The sequence below is a fragment of the Sciurus carolinensis genome, chromosome X (genome assembly GCF_902686445.1).
Source record: "Sciurus carolinensis chromosome X, mSciCar1.2, whole genome shotgun sequence".
Classification (NCBI taxonomy): Eukaryota; Metazoa; Chordata; class Mammalia; order Rodentia; family Sciuridae; genus Sciurus; species Sciurus carolinensis.
Window position 1 is genome coordinate 25,354,114 of NC_062232.1, and position 18,571 is coordinate 25,372,684.

The window sequence follows — 18,571 nt, forward strand, 5'->3', positions numbered from 1 at the left end:
TGATGTTTAAGGATCAGGCCTCTGATTGGGTTCAAGTCTTAGCACTGTCACTTTCCTCCTTGAACTTGGGCAGGTAGGCTTTTTATCCTCACTCTGCCTTATAGTATTCTGAACATTAAGTAATAGATCAGATGTACTTAGACTTTCAACATTTTAAACCTGTGCATTCCTACCTTGTACAACTTTATATTTCCCAAGTGCATAGTAGCAGATCAATAAAAAAGTTTGCTAATGGAATATATGAATAAAGAGATGTTAATAGAATTTCTACACTATACAAACCCCTTTTGGAATATTATCTCTTTTCTCACACATCAAACATTAGAGCCAGGATTGTTTTATTTAAAATTTTACTCAAAGGAACTATTAATTTCTGATAAAATGCTCCCTAAACTTATCTATCCTTATTTCCCTACATATGCATACTTTTCTTTAATAATTATTTAAGACCATTTTACTGACTAGTTAGTGATTAAAGCCATAAAAGGCAAGAACTAACAATGTCTTCATATATTATTCTCTAATTCAAGAGAAGGAAGCTGGAGAAGCATCCTTACTATTTAGCAAGGTAAGGGAAATTGGAAATATTTATTAATAAATATTAATATGAACATATTCTCATATATGAATGTATATTTACAAATATGAAACTTAATTTTCATATTATACATATACAATTTATAAATCTTGATTTTTCTCTGACCCCAGGTATGGCTCTTTAACTCTTCTTTCAGGTCTATATTTAAAAATTATCTTTGTGAAGGGCACCAAATTAATAGTACTTTCTGAAAAAGGCAAATTTATTGGATAACTCTGAAGACTACTGAACATGTCAATGGCTTCTATAAAGGTGAGGCTCATGAACCCATCACAAGGGAGTGTGGACTTTCTCACTCTAATATAAAGGAGGTTATGCAGGAGCCCATAATATCAATGGTAGAATAGGGTGCAGATATGCAAACAAGCTGTCAGTTTCATATTATTATGTCATATACAGTTGTATAATACAAATGCTATGAATGGGCAGATTTTCAGAGTTTGCTGTGGAACCTAATATTAATCATTAACATATTCTGAACACTCACAGTAAGCAATGCAAAGAATTTTTTTCATGCACTACCTAATTTAATTCTCATGGTAACCCATGAAGCAGATAGTATAATTATCCACATTTAACACAGGGAGGTTGAACAACTCATCCAAAGTCACCCAACTATAGTATTAGAGCCAAGTTTTAAACACAGACAGTCTAATTCCAAAGCCTATATTTTAAACACTATAATATGTTGACACCTCTGGTAAATACTACTTCTGGAAGTACTGGTAAAATGATATGAAAGAATGTAACTCTTATTTCTGCATCTGTCAGCACATTTCAAATGTAAAAGTCTCAGTATAATATCTGATGTAGACTATAGATACAAATATATAAATATAAATATATATATATAACTAAGTAGTCACTACAGTTATAGCTATTACAGGCAGTATATGTAGTAAATAAGAACCCAGGCTTAGGAACCAGACTTGGATTTAAATCCTTGCTCCACTACCTACTAGGAGGGTGTCCTCTATGAGTTTCAGTTGCTTTTTTTTCTGAAAAAAAATTTGACTATGAACACTTGTTAAAAAGCAGTAGTAGAGGGGCTAGGGTTGTGGCTCAGTAGTACAGTGCCCGTGAGGCCCTGGGTTCGATCCTCAGTACCACAGAAATGTTCCCCTCACTGTCTGACTTGTTCCTTGTTTTTTCAAAAGGCAATTATTTAACAGTTGAATATCTATACCACAATTTATTATTTCTTTAGAAATGTTTGAAAGATTTTAAAAAGGAAGTGACTATGGTGTATGAAACTTTCAAAATTACTTTTTCATCCATTCAGAAGTATAGATGATATAAATTATTATTTTTCTAGCTAGGTAAACCATGTTTCTATTGACAAGGTTTCTAATTGATGTCATAATTTTACCAACTGGATTCCAATGAGGCTGAGAAGTGGAATATTGTATTAAAAACATGTTTATTTGAGTATGATATGGCATAAATACCAATATTGAGATCTGGGTTATTTTAAAACATTTTATGGTTTGTTATTTTTCTTTTTTGTTTATAGCTAACTTTCAATTATCCTTATCATTGAAGGAGGAATATTGGCACAGACAACTCAGAATTGTAGGTAACAAACAAGTTCCAGATTATTATGTTTGATTCTGTGATATGTTATGGATGCCAAAACAGTTTAAATGTAAACAGTCCAATGAAGCTAATTATTTGGTATCAAAAAGATTTTAAAAATACCAGTGGTTTGTTGAATTTAACTAAGTCAACTATGCTTGAAGGTTTATGCTTTTTTCCCCTCATATTTTCTCCTTTTAATTCATGGCTACTATATTTAATTGCATTAATTCATACCCCTGATTATACTTAGGCTGAACAGAATAGAAAGAGTAGTATGCTTGCTGATAGAGGAAAAGCTGTGTAAAGACTCATTGGGTAATGGTCTACAAGAGTGGTGTGACCAGTGGAAAACCTGTACTTTAAGGAAAACCTTCTGCCAGTTTTTAAGTTTTTTACTCATACCTTCTGCTTGATGATCATTTCGTTGATGTCTTCAAGATCACCGACCATCACCCTTTGTGATTTTATAACTCGATCAAGCAGAGAAAGCCATTCAGTAAGTTCTGTCCAAGCCCGGTTGAAATCTGCCAGAGCAGGTACCTCCAACAGCAAAGAAGATGGCATTTCTATTTTGGAGATGGCAGTTTCCTTGGTAACCACAGGTTGTGTCACTAGAGTAACAGTCTGACTAGGAGCTAAATGTTTTTTGAAAATAGGAAAAAAGAAGAAAAAGAAAATTAGAAACACAAGCTAAAGAGTGAATTTAAATAACAATTGATTTTAATTGAAAGGCAACAATTTGAGACCATTATTTATGACATTATGTCTGTTTATAACAATGTGGATACTTTGTAAAATAATACATCATAGGAAATACAAAGATAAACTTTTCTTCAATACATATTTAATAATCTTTCAAAATGATAAACTTATTCTCATACCTGGACAAATAATTGGTAAACAAAAGTATTCAGACTTTCCAGGTGAATAAGATTTACCTTCCTTTTTTCATTCAAAGAAAAAAAGGAAAAACAAAAGACTGGATAAGATCTTATTTCTGACTAATAATTTCCTTTATAAGTAGTAAATTACTTTGGAGAAAGACCCCAGGGAAATCAAAGTCAATGAAATGTTCTTGTCTTAGCTCTGTATTTTATTTTGGGAACAGTTAATCTTATGTTTTTCTTTTCTTCTAGATTGGTAATAAAGTGACTAGCAGTGAAGAAAAACCGAAGTACATTATTTTTGGAAAATGAGAGTTAGTGAAGTTTCTGTTTGTACAGGAAATACTGCTTTAAGGTTAGTAAGAAATCTTAATATTAATAGTGTTGAACTTCGCAGTGTAAGATAGCACCTGGTAATGGTCAAGATCTGACATCCTGGGGTGAAAAGACCAGGGAAAGAATCTTGCTCTCTGTCTTAGGAACTCTAGAACCTTGGCTGTTATTTAACCTCTTCAAGTTTCAGGTTTTCATCTCAGTAAAGGAGGAATAATAACAGGATAATATCACAGGACCAGTTCTGTGGATTCAATTACTAATATAAAAGATGAACATACAATGATGCCAGAAACAGAACATCATCATTACAACAGCATATTAGCACAGTGCCTGACACTAGTAGGTAATCAATAATGCTGTTACTATTTTTATAAACACCTGGTTAATAGAAAACGAAAACACTCCACAAAGGAACATGGTGAGAAATTGGAGATAAAGTATGGTAACCTGGAATATTAGGAAAAATAGAGGTCTATTGTGCAACCCTGTTTTGACTGAAATGAGTTGAACTTGACTGGTATGAAATGATACTAAATAACAACACATGGCTGTGTTATAGGAGAAGCATGGTGGAAAGGAGGATGGAGGCTAGCTGATAGACAATGATGTCAAGAGCTTAATATAACCAGGACACCAGCAATGAAGAAATATCAGGTTATGAAATTCAGAAGGGAGGTTTTCAGGGAAAACTGCAAAAGACATCTCAGTTGGAGACCTCGGAGGCATGGACAAGGGAATTATAACAGCAACATGAAAAAAATGTGCCATATTATATTATATTTTCATTCTGAGGTGGTCATATATTAATTTTTATGTTTGACTTACGTTTTGTACTGTTTTTGGTAACAGGGATTGAACCCAGGGGCAGTTAACCACTGAGTGACATCCCCAACACTTTTTAGTTTTTATTTTGAGACAGGGTCATTCTAAATTGCTTAGGTCCTGACTAACTTATTGAGAATGGCCTCAAACTTGTGATCCTCCTGCCTTAGCTTCCTAAACTTCTGGGATTACAGGTGTGCACCACCATGTCCAGCCTGTTTGAACTTTTAAGATTATCTCTTCATTTGCCAGCTGTGGTGGCACACACCTGTAATTCCAGCAGCTCAGGTAGTTGAGGAGGAGGATAGTACGTTCAAAGTCAGCCTCAGCAACTTAGTGAGGCTGTAATCAACCTAGTGAGATCCTGTCTCAAAATAAAAAGGGTTGGGGATGTGGCTGAGTGGTTAAATGTCCTTGGTATCAATCCCCTGCACCTCCCACCCCCCAAAAATTGTCTCCTCATTAGAGAAGATGAGGGATGAAGGAATATTTCTCGTTTCTTGAACTTCTTAGATACCAAAGTCTTGTACAGATGGAAGAGCTAATCTTGAACAAGGCAGAAATAAAAGTGTTTGAGATGTCAAAAATCAAAATCCAATGCCAAAAAGTAATGATTGAAAGAAAATAACACTGAGGAGATAAAGAAGAAATGTTATTTCTTAAAGCTATCTCATTACTCTGAGGCTCTTTCTAGAAAAAAAGAAACACAATCTAAAGCAGAAATAACATTTTGTGATCCACCGTTTAGGAGAACTGTGCACAGGAGCAAACAAGGTCTAGAAACCTTTAAAGGGATTCCAGCAGAGGAGCTGAATCCCTGGAGAGTATGCATTGGGTAGGACTGAAAGGAGAGATAAATTAAATATCACTGTAGGAACTCACTGCAGAACACTAGGCTGACTGGAAAACATGGACAAATTATTCCTAAATAGATGCACAATGGATACCCAGGCAATGTTAAGCTGATTGGGAATATTTCAAGGTTATGTAAGTGTCCTACAATGCTTCTTTTTTTCTTTTTAACTTGACTTATTGAAAATTTAACCCTCAAATGAGAAGTGGAAGAGAGACTTTTTTTTTCTCCTTTAGACTTACATCAGACCAACAAAGAAGTATTTAATGAAGTGGAAATGATTATGTCATCTTAAATTTGAATATAGTGAAGGATGAGGATGCAAAGAATTATCAGACTTCAATGCAAAGACTACTGTGTTCTTTTGAAAAAAAAGTCTATTTAGTCAATGGATTAAGACTCAAAAAGTGAAAATGATATAAGACAATTAAAACATTTTAAGAAGGGACTAGGAATAATATCATAAAATTCTCTGAGCAAAAGGGAACAAGTATCTATTTATTTATTGGTTCTTTTTAGTTATACACCACAGAAGAATCCATTCTAACATAATTATACAAGTATGGAATATATCTTCTAATTCAGTCCCCAGTACCTCTTCTTCCTCTTCCCTTTCCTCACTCCCTGCTCCCTTTCTTCTACTGATCTTTCTGCCATTTACCCATAGTTTTTGAAAAATATGATTTCTTGTGGATGCACATGGTGTAACATAGATTGAGAGGTCATGTAATTAAACTGTCTATCATTTTTGGTCTCTATCGCCATCTGAGAACATCTTTACACTGGTGGAAATGGAGGGGGAACCATTCTCTTGTGCACTGCTCTATCCCTTGCATTTCACTCAGGTCCTATATAGTAGGTACCTGTTGATGTCCTCTGAATAAATGAATGAAATCTTTTTAAAAAAATCTATACACAGTAAGGTCTTCAGTAAACTTAGAAGTCTTCTGTCTACCATGAATCTGGAAGTTATCAAATAAGAATTATTTCTAGAACATATATATCTAAGCTCTTGCAATTTAGATTGTTTTAGTTATTTTTAGAACAAGAAAATAATAAAGGAACTAGAGTCACTGCTTCGAGAAGATAATGGAGGGTCAAGTATTTAATAGAACAAATAAAACTAGTTAATTCTTCTCATCATGCCCACTTTTCTGTAAAAAGGGACAAAGCAGGACAGAACCCTGGATCAGGAAGTACAATGCCAAACAGACTTTCAAGTTCAGATTGTTGGATTTAAATATTTGCTCTGCCATGTCTTAGCTGTGTAACCTTAGGCTGGTTATTTAACCATTCAGAATCTTCATTTACTTCTCTGTAAAATAATGAGTACAATAGTACTTTCTTCATGAACAGTAGTTTTTACCATTTCCTAGATATACAACCTTGAATAAACAATCTATCCTGAGATTAGAGGCATATTATTTTATGAGAGTGAGATTTTTTTTAATTATCAAGAAAAGTACAAATCTTTTAAAGTCATATGGAAAAGTACATTTTCACATGATTCAATAAAAGGAAAGTATCTTTTTCTTGTCAACATTTGAAATACTAATAGAAACCAGTAAAGAATTTGGCTGAGAAAAGATACTCCTTTATTTAAAATGCTTACTTTCTCCTTCATCCATGTTCCCATGGCAACTCATTTATCCCTTAATCATAGCATGTACAAGGTCACACTTTAAAATGCTGGGATTTCACCTGAGCTCCTATCTCCCCAGCTGGTCCACACCAACATCTCCTTTCCAGCCTCATGGCTCAGTTCAAGATCAGGGCATGAGAGCGGAAGTTATGTCTCTGAGATCTGGATCACATTTCTTTGTCCACAGGTGGGCTGCAGTGTGATGTTGGGCTTTCCTGATCACCTTTGAAATTGCTTCAACAATTTTAGCTTCCAAACACTTCTGATATTTGTTATGTTATGTTTAATAAACTTATTAGAAAATCTTATTAAAGAAAGAAAAGAAAGTCAGGTAAAGGAAATATTGTAGAGTTTATTTTGCTGGTGGCACAGGTCAAGTTATTCCAACTCCAGGGGTTCACTGATCAACCCAGCATAGGTGGATGATTTAAACAGGGACTGAGCATCCTCTGGGATATGACTTTCAGCCTTGGCCCTACAGTTATCTTTTGGTACGGGATTACAGCATGCTTGCTAAACTGAATACCTCAGAGCCTCAGTCTTAACCTATGTAACAGTACTTTAGCAGTGAGAATAGTACTGATCTCATGGAATAGTTTGAAAGATTTTATGACATCATACATGCAGTTTACATTCTAGTATTGCTGTGAGAGTAGGTACCATGTGTGGATATTTTTTCTTCCTTATTTTCCTTTACTGCTCTTTCAACATTTATTGACTCCTCATTTTCTCCTTTCTCATACTTCAGCTTCATATCCCTCCATTCTCCCCAGGTTCCCCCATGCCTCAATTTCTATTCTGCATTTTCCAATTAGCACAGGCCAATTCACACTTTTGTGTCTTCTTGTATATTCTCTATGCTTTTTGAAAGCTTTTCTCTCCCTTTTCCAAGAATTATTTCCTATTCAAATCCTATTTCTAAATTTCTGTGCACTTTGGAAGACCATAATAAGTGTGTAACTATAAAGACTCCACAAGGAATAGAATTATAACATTCTTTTGGGTTGTAAACACTTTACAGTCTTTAACATTTTCTTACTTAAAATCTATTTACCACTAGGAAGAAAAATGTTTTACACCACTATTAGATTTTAGCGTTGGTTGGTTGGTTTGTGGTTGAAATAAACTTTATTGTATACATTTAAGGTATACAACATGATGTTAAGGGAATAGATAGATATATATTTTTATGATCTGCATAAAATATATGTGATAAAAATAAAAGGATAGAAGTATATACATACTATCTTAGTGAAGCAAATTAACATATTCATCATCTCAGTTATCCTTTTTTCACAAGAGCAGCTAAAATATATTCATTTAGCATGAATCCCATGTATAGTACAATTTAATTACCTAATAGTCCTCATGTTGTGTATTCTATCTATAGACTAATATATAGATCCTACATATCTGCTACTTTGTATAATTTGACTTACATCTTCCATTTCTCCTACCTCCACTCTGATAATCACTATTGTGTTTTATTCTCTATTTCTGGAGAGTTAATTTTTTAAAAAATTTCCACACGAGCCCAGGAAATAATTTTCTTTCTGTGTCTGGCTTACTTCACTTAGTATAATGTTCTTCAGGTTTATTGATGTGGTGAATGGCAAGACCACATTATGCTTTGGGGCAAAATAATAAATATCTCATTGTATATATGTATTACAGTTTCCTTGTTCATTTGGTTATTGATGGATACTTAAGGTATTTCCATTTTGGGTTATTATGAATAATGCAACAATAAGCATGTGAGTGCAAATGTTATTCTGAGATACTGATTTCATTTTCTTTAGCTATATACTCAGTTGTGTGATTGCTGGATCATATGGTGGTTTTGAGGAACCACTATATTATTTTTCATAATGCCTATATCAATCTATAATCCTGCAAATAATGTACAATGGTCTCCTTTTCTTCACCTCCTTGCCAACACTTATTATCTCTGAATTTTTTAAAAAATAAGAGTCATTCTAGAAGGAGTGACGTGGTATTTCATAGTGGTTTACATTATTAATGAGGATTAGCACCTTTTCATTTGATGCCTTCTTTTAAGAAATGTCTATTCAGGTCTCTTGCATATTTTAAATCAGGTTGTTTCTTCAGTATTGAGTAATATGAGTTCTTTATAAATTTTGGATATTAACCCCTTATCAGACATATATACATATATATATATATATATATATATATATACACACAAATATATACATATATATAGTATGCACACATTTACCCAATCCACAGGCTGATATTTAATGTTGTTTCCTTTGCTGTGCTGAAGCTTTTTAGTTTGATGTAGTCTTATTAATTTTTACTTTCTTGGCCTGAGTTTTGATGTAATATCCAAAAATTCATTGCCAAAACCAATGTCCAGGAACTTTCCCCCTATGCTCTCTTCTAGTTTTATAGTCTTATATTTAGGTCTTTTATCCATTTGAGTTGATTTTTGTATACAGTATGTGGTAAGTGTCTAACTTCATGCTTTTAAATGAGAAACTTCCATTTACTAAAGAGACTATTCTTTCCCCCATGAGTGTTTATTTTATATGTGTCTAGAGAATAACTGATAGTAATTGAGAGTTAAATTCTAAAGTCAGAAACCTTGGTTCTCAAGGAGTAATTTCATAACAAAGTAGAAAGAGGCTTAATCTCCATCTACTTTACACATTTTATTAGGGCCAATTTCTGTTTAGAAAAGCACTATTTAATGTTTTATTTTTCTAAAAAAAAAAAAAAAAAAAAAAAAAAAAAACCTCTTGCCCTGAAATCCACACATATATGTATATATATTTTTCCAAGTAAATGTTTCAAAGGAGAAATTTTTAGGTTCTTAGAACATTGATCTTGAAGATGGCGGACTAGAGGGCGGCTGCATTTCATGTTGCTCCAGGATGCAGGATTCAAAAGAGGAGATAGTGAGAGACTTGGGACCAACTCAAAGCCGCTGGGTGAGTCTCTCTCGTTGGGGAGGCATCCCGGATGGGGCGGTAGCCCCGGAATACAGGGAACTTTGTGAAGTGGAGTTGCTCTGCGAGACGCCCCTCCCCCCTGCTGAGCGGTAAACACGGACACCTGGGAACATTGTAGAGGAGGCGGCTCAGCACAGCTCTTGGACTTGGAGCAACCACTGGGGCTCCGGGCGGCTGCCTGAGGAGGAGCTGCGTGGCGAGCTGTTTGGACTCAGAGAGACCACTTCTGAACACTGGGGGGTTGCCCAGAGGAAGAGGAGGAGCACGGCGGGTCGCTTGGTCTAGGAGTGACTGCATCAGAGCTGCGGGCAGTTGCCAGAGGAGGAGGTGAGTGGTGAGTTGTTTGGACTCAAAGCGACTGCTCCTGAACACCGGTGGCCTGCCTGGAGGAGGAGCGCGGTGGGTCGCTTGGTCTCCGAGCGACCGCTCCTGAACACCCGGGGGGCTATTCCGAGGAGGAGGAGGAACAGGGCGGGTCACTTGGACTTGGAGTGACTGCCTAGGGCTACAGGTGGTTGTTGGGAGGAGGAGACACGAAGTGAGTTGCTTGGACTCCTAGTGACTGCGTCGGAACACCGGGCAGCTGTCCGGAGGAAGAGGTGTGTGGCAGGTCTCTGGGTCTCAGAGCTATTGTACAGGGCTCCAGGTGGCGGCTCAGAGGAGGGGCCGCATAGCCAGGCGATTAGGTGCAGAGCAGGGTCCCAGGACCTAGGCAGCTTCTTGCTGGAAGAGCCGCACAGAGACACGCCTAGGGGCAGAGCGAAGTTTCCAGGACTGCGGGCAGATTCTCAGAGGAGGGGCAGCCTAAGGAGACTTGTCTGTGAAGGATGAGGCTCCCAGGCCCAGGAGGTAGGTCCGGGCCCCTGGGAACATTGCAGAGGAAGACAACTCAGCCCAGGTGGTAGTTGTAGATTGAGGGGAACCTCTAGGAGGGGAACTGACCAGCGAGACCTCCCTACCGGGTGAGTCTTCCCTGCCGGGTGAGGTTTTCCCACAAGGACGGTAAAACCAGGCACAAACAGGCCTTGCCTCAGCCTGCAGCCTAGTTCCCCTTTGGATGACCATTGGTCAACAAGTAGAGGCACCTCTGCCCACTATGAGGGAATATACGCCACCTGAGGGTCACCACCCCTAGAGAGGCAGCTTCCTTGTGGAGCACCTCATTATCAACTTCCTCTAAGACGTCAGGCTACTGAAGGATAAGAGGGGACATACTAGCAATTTTTGGGGACATTATAAGTCAATAGAGGAAATCTGCAATATCTTAATAATCCACTGATTCCTGAGCATTATGAGAAAACAAGGGAAGAAAATGCCCCAAACAAATCTAGATGTTACATCAATAAAATCCAATGACAGCATGGCAGAAGAAATGACAGAAAGGGAGTTCAGAATGTACATAATTAAAATGATAAGGGAAGCAAACGATGAGATGAAAGAGCAAATGCAGGCATTGAATGATCACACCAATCGACAGTTAAAAGAGCAAATACAGGAAGCAAAAGATCATTTCAATAAAGAGTTAGAGATATTGAAAAAAAACAAACAGAAATCCTTGAAATGAAGGAAACAATAAACCAAATTAAGAACTCCATAGAAAGCACAACCAATAGGATAGAACACCTGGAAGACAGAACCTCAGATATTGAAGACAAAATATTTAACCTTGAAAACAAAGTTGAACAAACAGAGAAGATGGTAAGAAATCATGAAGAGAATCTCCAAGAACTATATGATATCATGAAAAGGCCAAATTTAAGAATTATTGGGATTGAGGAAGGCTTAGAGAAACAAACCAAAGGAATGAACATTCTATTCAATGAAATAATATCAGAACATTTCCCAAATCTGAAGAATGAAATGTAAAATCAAGTTCAAGAGGTTTATAGGACTCCAAATACACAAAATTACAACAGACCCACACCAAGGCACATTATAATGAAAATACCTAACATACAAAATAAAGACAGAATTTTAAAGGCTATGAGAGAAAAGAACCAAATTACCTTCAGGGGGAAACCAATACGGATATCAGCAGATTTTTCAATCCAGACCCTAAACGCTAGAAGGGCCTGGAACAACATTTTTCAAGCTCTGAAAGAAAATGGATGCCAACCAAGAATCTTATACCCAGCAAAACTTACCTTCAAATTTGACGATGAAATAAAATCATTCCATGATAAACAAAAGCTAAAAGAATTTACAAAAAGAAAGCCAGCATTACAGAACATTCTCAGCAAAATATTCCATGAAAAAAAACAAAGAAGCAAATCAGCAAAGGGAGGAATTATCCTAAAGGAACTGTCAAATAAAGGAGGAAGCAAGTTGTGTCAAAAAATAAATAAATAAATAAAATTTTAAAAATGAACCAAATGACCGGGAATACAAATCATATCTCAATAATAACCCTGAATGTTAATGGCCTGAATTCATCAATCAAAAGACATAGACTGGCAGATTGGATTAAAAAGAAAGATCCAACAATATGTTGCCTGCAAGAGACTCACCTCATAGAAAGAGATACCCATAGACTAAAGGTGAAAGGATGGGGAAAAATATACCATGCACATGGACTCAGCAAAGAAGCTGGAGTATCCATCCTCATTTCAGATAATGTGGACTTCAAGCCAAAGTTAGTCAGAAGGGATAAAGAAGGACATTTCATACTGCTTAAGGGAAGCATAAATCAGCAAGATATAACAATCATAAACATCTATGCCCCAAACAGTGGCTCATCCATGTATGTCAAACAAATCCTCAATTTTAGAAACCAAATAGACCATAACACAATAATACTAGGTGATTTTAACATGCCTATCTCACCACTGGACAGATCTTCCAAACAAAAATTGAACAAAGAAACCATAGATCTCAATAACACAATCTGTAATTTAGACTTAACAGACATTTATAGAATGTACCATCCAACCAAGAGCCAATACACTTTCTTCTCAGCAGCACATGGATCCTTCTCTAAAATAGACCATATATTATGCCACAAAGCTAATATTAGCAAATACAAGAAGATAGAGATACTACCTTGTATTCTATCAGATCATAATGGATTGAAGTTAGAAATAAATGAAAGAGTAAAAAACAGAAATTACTCCAACACCTGGAGACTAAACAATATGCTATTATATGATGAATGGATAACAGAAGATATTAGGAAGGAAATTAAAAAATTCTTAGAGGTAAATGAGAACAAAGAAACATCATATCAAAATCTCTGGGACACTATGAAAGCAGTACTTAGAGGAAAACTTATTTCATGGAGTGCATTAAATAAAGAAGTAAAACTCAACAAATAAACGACCTAACACTACAGCTCAAAGCCCTAGAAAAAGAACAGACCAACACCAAAAGTAGTAGAAGACAGGAAATAGTTAAACTCAGAGCTGAAATCAACGAAATTGAAACAAAATAAACAATACAAAAAATTGTCAAAATAAATAGTTGGTTCTTCAAAAAAATAAACAAAATTGATAAACCTTTAGCCACACTAACAAAGAGAAGACAAGAGAAAACCCAGATCACTAAAATTCAGAATGAACAAGGAAATATCACAACAGACACGACTGAAATACAAAACATAATTAGAAGCTATTTTGAAAATCTATACTGCAACAAAATAGAAAATTTCGAAGACATCAACAGGTTTCTAGAGACATATGAATTGCCTAAACTGAACGAGGAGGACATACACAATTTAAATAGACCAATTTCAAGTAATGAAATAGAAGAAGTCATCAAAAGCCTACCAACAAAGAAAAGTCCAGGACCAGATGGGTTCCCAGCCGAGTTCTATAAAAGCTTTAAAGAAGAGCTCATTCCAATACTTCTCAAAGTATTCCATGAAATAGAAGAGGAGGGAACCCTCCCAAACTCATTCTATGAAGCCAATATTACCCTGATACCTAAACCAGACAGAGACACATCGAGGAAAGAAAACTTCAGACCAATATCCTTAATGAACATCGACGCAAAAATTCTCAACAAAATTTTAGCAAATCGCATACAAAAACATATTAAAAAGATAGTGCACCATGATCAAGTGGGTTTCATCCCAGGGATGCAAGGTTGGTTCAACATCAGGAAATCAATAAATGTAATTCACCACATCAATAGACTTAAAGTCAAGAATCACATGATTATTTCAATAGATGCAGGAAAAGCATTTGATAAAATACAGCACCCCTTCATGCTCAAAACACTAGAAAAAATAGGGATAGTGGGAACATTCCTTAACATTGTAAAGGCTATCTATGCTAAGCCCATGGCTAATATCATTCTAAATGGTGAAAACTGAAAGCATTCCCCCTAAAAACTGGAACAAGGCAGGGATGCCCTCTTTCACCACTTCTTTTCAATATCGTCCTTGAAACTCTAGCCAGAGCAATTAGACAGACCAAAGAAATTAAAGGGATACAAATAGGAAAAGAAGAACTCAAACTATCCCTATTTGCTGATGATATGATTATATACTTAGAGGAACCAGGAAATTCCACCAGAAAACTTTTAGATCTCATAAGTGAATTCAGTAAAGTAGCGGGATACAAGATCAATGCACATAAATCTAATGCATTTTTATACATAAGTGATGAACCTTCAGAAAGAGAAATTAGGAAAACTACCCCATTCACAATAGCATCGAAAAAAATAAAATACTTGGGAATCAATCTCACAAAAGAGGTGAAAGACCTCTATAATGAGAACTACAGAACACTAAAGAAAGAAATTAAAGAAAACCTTAGAAGATGGAAAGATCTCCCATGTTCTTGGATAGGCAGAACTAATTATTGTCAAAATGGCCATACTACCTAAAGTGCTATACAGATTCAATGCAATTCCAATTAAAATCCCAATGACGTACCTTACAGAAATAGAGCAAGCAATTATGAAATTCATCTGGAAGAATAAAAAACCCAGAATAGCTAAAGCAATCCTTGGCAGAAAGAGTGAAGCAGGGGGTATCGCAATACCAGATCTTCAACTCTACTACAAAGCAATAGTAACAAAAACGGTATGGTATTGGTACCAAAATAGAAAGGTGGATCAATGGTACAGAATAGAGGACACGGACACAAACCCAAATAAATACAATTTTCTCATACTAGACAAAGGGGCCAAAAATATGCAATGGAGAAAAGATAGCCTCTTCAACAACTGGTGCTGGGAGAATTGGAAATCCATATGCAACAGAATGAAACTAAACCCATATCTCTCACCATGCACGAAACTAAACTCAAAATGGATAAAGGACCTCGGAATCAGACCAGAGACCTTGCGTCTTATAGAAGAAAAAGTAGGTCCAGAGCTTCAACATGTCAGCTTAGGACTAGACTTCCTCAACAGGACTCCCATAGCACAAGAAATAAAAGCAAGAATCAATAACTGGGATAGATTCAAACTAAAAAGCTTTCTCTCAGCAAAGGAAACTATCAGCAACGTGAAGAAAGAGCCTACAGAGTGGGAGAAAATCTTTGCCAATCATACTTCAGATAGAGCACTAATCTCCAGAATCTATAAAGAACTCAAAAAACTCTACACCAAGAATGCAAATAATCCAATCGATAAATGGGCCAAGGAAATGAATAGACACTTCACAGAAGAAGATGTACAAGCAATCAGCAAACATATGGAAAAATGTTCAACATCTCTAGTAATAAGAGAAATGCAAATCAAAACCACCCTAAGATTCCATCTCACCCCAATTAGAATGGCGATTATCAAGAATATAAGCAACAACAGGTGTTGACGAGGATGTGGGGAGCAAGGTACACTCACACATTGCTGGTGGGGCTGCAAATTAGTGCAGCCACTCTGGAAAGCAGTTTGGAGACTCCTTAGAAAACTTGGAATGGAACCACCATTTGACCCAGCTCTCCCACTCCTTGGCCTATACCCAAAGAATTTAAAATCAGCATATTACAGAGATACAGCCACATCAATGTTCATAGCTGCTCAGTTCACAATAGCCAGATTGTGGAACCAACCTAGATGTCCTTCAAGTGATGAATGGATAAAGAAACTGTGATATATATATATATATATATATATATATATATATATATGTACACACACAATGTAATATTACTCAGCCATAAGGAATGATAAAATTATGGCATTTGCAGGCAAATGGATGAAATTGGAGAATATCATGCTAAGTGAGATAAGCCAATCTCAAAAATCCAAAGGAAGAATGATATCGCTAATAAGTGGATGATGACACATAATGGAGGGTGGGAGGGGTTAGTGTTAGGGTTAGAGTTAGGGTTAGGGAGGGGGGCAAGAATGGAGGAAGGAAGGACTGTATAGAGGGAAAAGAAGGGTGGGAGGGTGGGGGGGAAGGGAAAAAATAACATAATGAATCAAACAACATTACCCTATGTAAATTTATGATTACACAAATGGTATGCCTTTACTCTATGTACAAACAGAGAAACAACATGTATCCCATTTGTTTACAATTAAAAAAAAAAAAACAGCAGGTCAGCCAGGATGGTGGCTTACTCAGGTAATCCCAAAAAAAAAAAGAACATTGATCTTATTTTATTATGCATATCATACTGACTCGCACTTCATTTCTAGATAATTTTATTCTAAAGAAGTTGGGGTCCTTTCATTTCCTCTATGTCTTGTTTCTAGAAACATGTATCAATCACTTCAGTAGGTAAAGCATGGACTGGTCAGATCTGTTAAGGGGGTAGAGTGAGTGATCTTACAAAGTCTGAGCAATAGATTCTTGACTATAAGGGTCAGGAAGAGATGTACGGTTATTTCAAGGGAGTTTTCACTTAACTCCATACTTTAAAACATAGAGGATTTTTGAGAGTTCTTGAACCTGTAATCTTATTCAAGTAAGAAGTTAAAATACATAAATTACTACTTGAAATTGTTAAAAAAATGTTCTAGGATCAGTCTCCAATTCCCCTCCCTAACAAGCATGAGAAATGGTTTCCTCATGAACCATCAGGAATCCTTTTCTCCATGCCACATTTAATTTTTCCTTATAGTCTGATCAGTTTGACTGGACATCTACCCCTTGTCTTAGGCCCATGTCTGGGGTCACAAGGAATTGGCACTGGGATTGGATGCTTCACATCTCAGTTTCTATAACCACTGTGGAAATCAAGTGTATTATTTTTAAGTCCATTGGAGAAAAAGTCTCTTCCTGCATAGGATCCGAACAAGAATAGTCTTTTTGATATCATGCCATTAACTGTCACTCCTTCAAGGAACAGACATTGATGTCCTTCTTGCTCTGCCACTTCATGCCAGAAGCATATGTATAACAATACATACAATCAAACCAGCCAGAGAAATGTACACATTGTGTGTGTGTGTGTGTGTGTGTGTGTGTGTGTGTGTGTGTGTGTAAAGAGAGAGAATGCAAGAGAGAGCTTGTTTGGATAGTCTGATTATTAATGATTTTAGCATATTCATACATTTGTTAGAATATGAAAATGCCTACCAAAATTGTGGTTTTCCATCCATAGTTGAACAGACAGAAAGTCAAGCTCAAAACAGATAAAATGAATTAACTTAGGCACATCAGAATAGTAGCATGAATACCAGTAGGTGACATACACTATTGCAAACCACAACTTTGCTCTGAGTATTTTGTTAATTAAAAGGTGTTGACTTTAGGAAGGAAATCTTATTTTTTCAAAAGTGTTTGAAGTACATTTCTCTAGTCTAAAATTTTAATTGGTTTCAGGGATACATGATTAGTCAGACTAACAGCTTTACTTAGAGCTTTAAAGAAGCTACTAAATCTTTAAAACACACACACACATACAATGTGTATGGCACATTTCCTTTGAAGCAGTCACACAGTTTTTCTGTAATTCACAGGTCTTTCGTTGATAAGAATGCAAGAAGCACATATTCTATTCCTAGTTTTATTTTATTAATATGGGTAACTTTTGTTGTTTTTTTACTTTTCTATATGAAAAATAAGTCACCTTACTAAATGGTAAGTTATTGGACTCATATTAACTATTATATGAGGTAATATCAAAAAGTGCTATTGAATATTCCTTTCTCCTCACTATTCCATGTCAACAGAAGACAGCAAAGATATATGTGGTTAAATTGCATTACTGTTTATTACTATGGGGCATAGGAAAGATAGTTACTTCCATTTCATCAATAGATAAAATAACAGCAACATTTGGGGAAATATTCTTTCTGAATATTTGAAAGGATGACATGTGGCTTAATGAAATATGTAAGAGTACTTGTTATCAAAACTAGAAATCACTGCCAGGTGCAGTGGCCCACGCCTGTAATCCCAGCGGCTTGGGAGGCTGAGACAGAAGGATCCCAGTTTCAGCAAAAGTGAGATGCTAGGCAGCAACTCAGTGTGAGACCCTCTCTCTAAATAAAATACAAAAAAAGGCTGGGGATGTGGCTCAGTGGTCCAGTGCCCCTGAATTCAATCCCTAATATCCCCTCCCCCCAAAAAAATACTAGAAATCACATCTGGATTCTTGCTTGCAGGAGAGGAAGAACCTCACTTTTTCCCTCTAAACATTTGTAGTCTGTACACATACACTAAAAAATTAGAAACAAATGTTATAAACACATTTATTTTGTCTCCATTTTCCCATCATTCTAAAGAGTAAATAAATCATACTCAAATATCATCAATTGACATTTTAGTACAATAAGTACTTGTGCTATATGTGAACAAGGCCTAGAGAACTAGAACTTAAGGACTCATGATACTATTTCTTGATTTTAGAGGAAAATTTGTTTGATGTGGGAGTCATGGAATTTTAAAGTTCAGTGATGCTACCTTTCTCACTTTTTCAATTTATACTTTCCCACTTCCTAGGAATGTAATGTAAATAAGATATATTTATTGTACTTAGAAGG

At 36.0% G+C, this 18,571-nt stretch overlaps 1 protein-coding gene across 4 annotated transcripts in view; it reads right to left on the reverse strand.

Annotated features, from left to right (window-relative positions):
• Dmd (dystrophin) overlaps positions 1–18,571 on the reverse strand; it is a 2,099,091-nt gene that overhangs the window by 648,226 nt on the left and 1,432,294 nt on the right. For all 4 annotated transcript variants that reach the window (XM_047536255.1, XM_047536256.1, XM_047536254.1 and 1 more), the window contains exon 51: positions 2,579–2,811. In XM_047536255.1, coding sequence (XP_047392211.1) covers positions 2,579–2,811 — 233 coding nt within the window. The remainder of the gene's footprint in view (positions 1–2,578; positions 2,812–18,571) is intronic.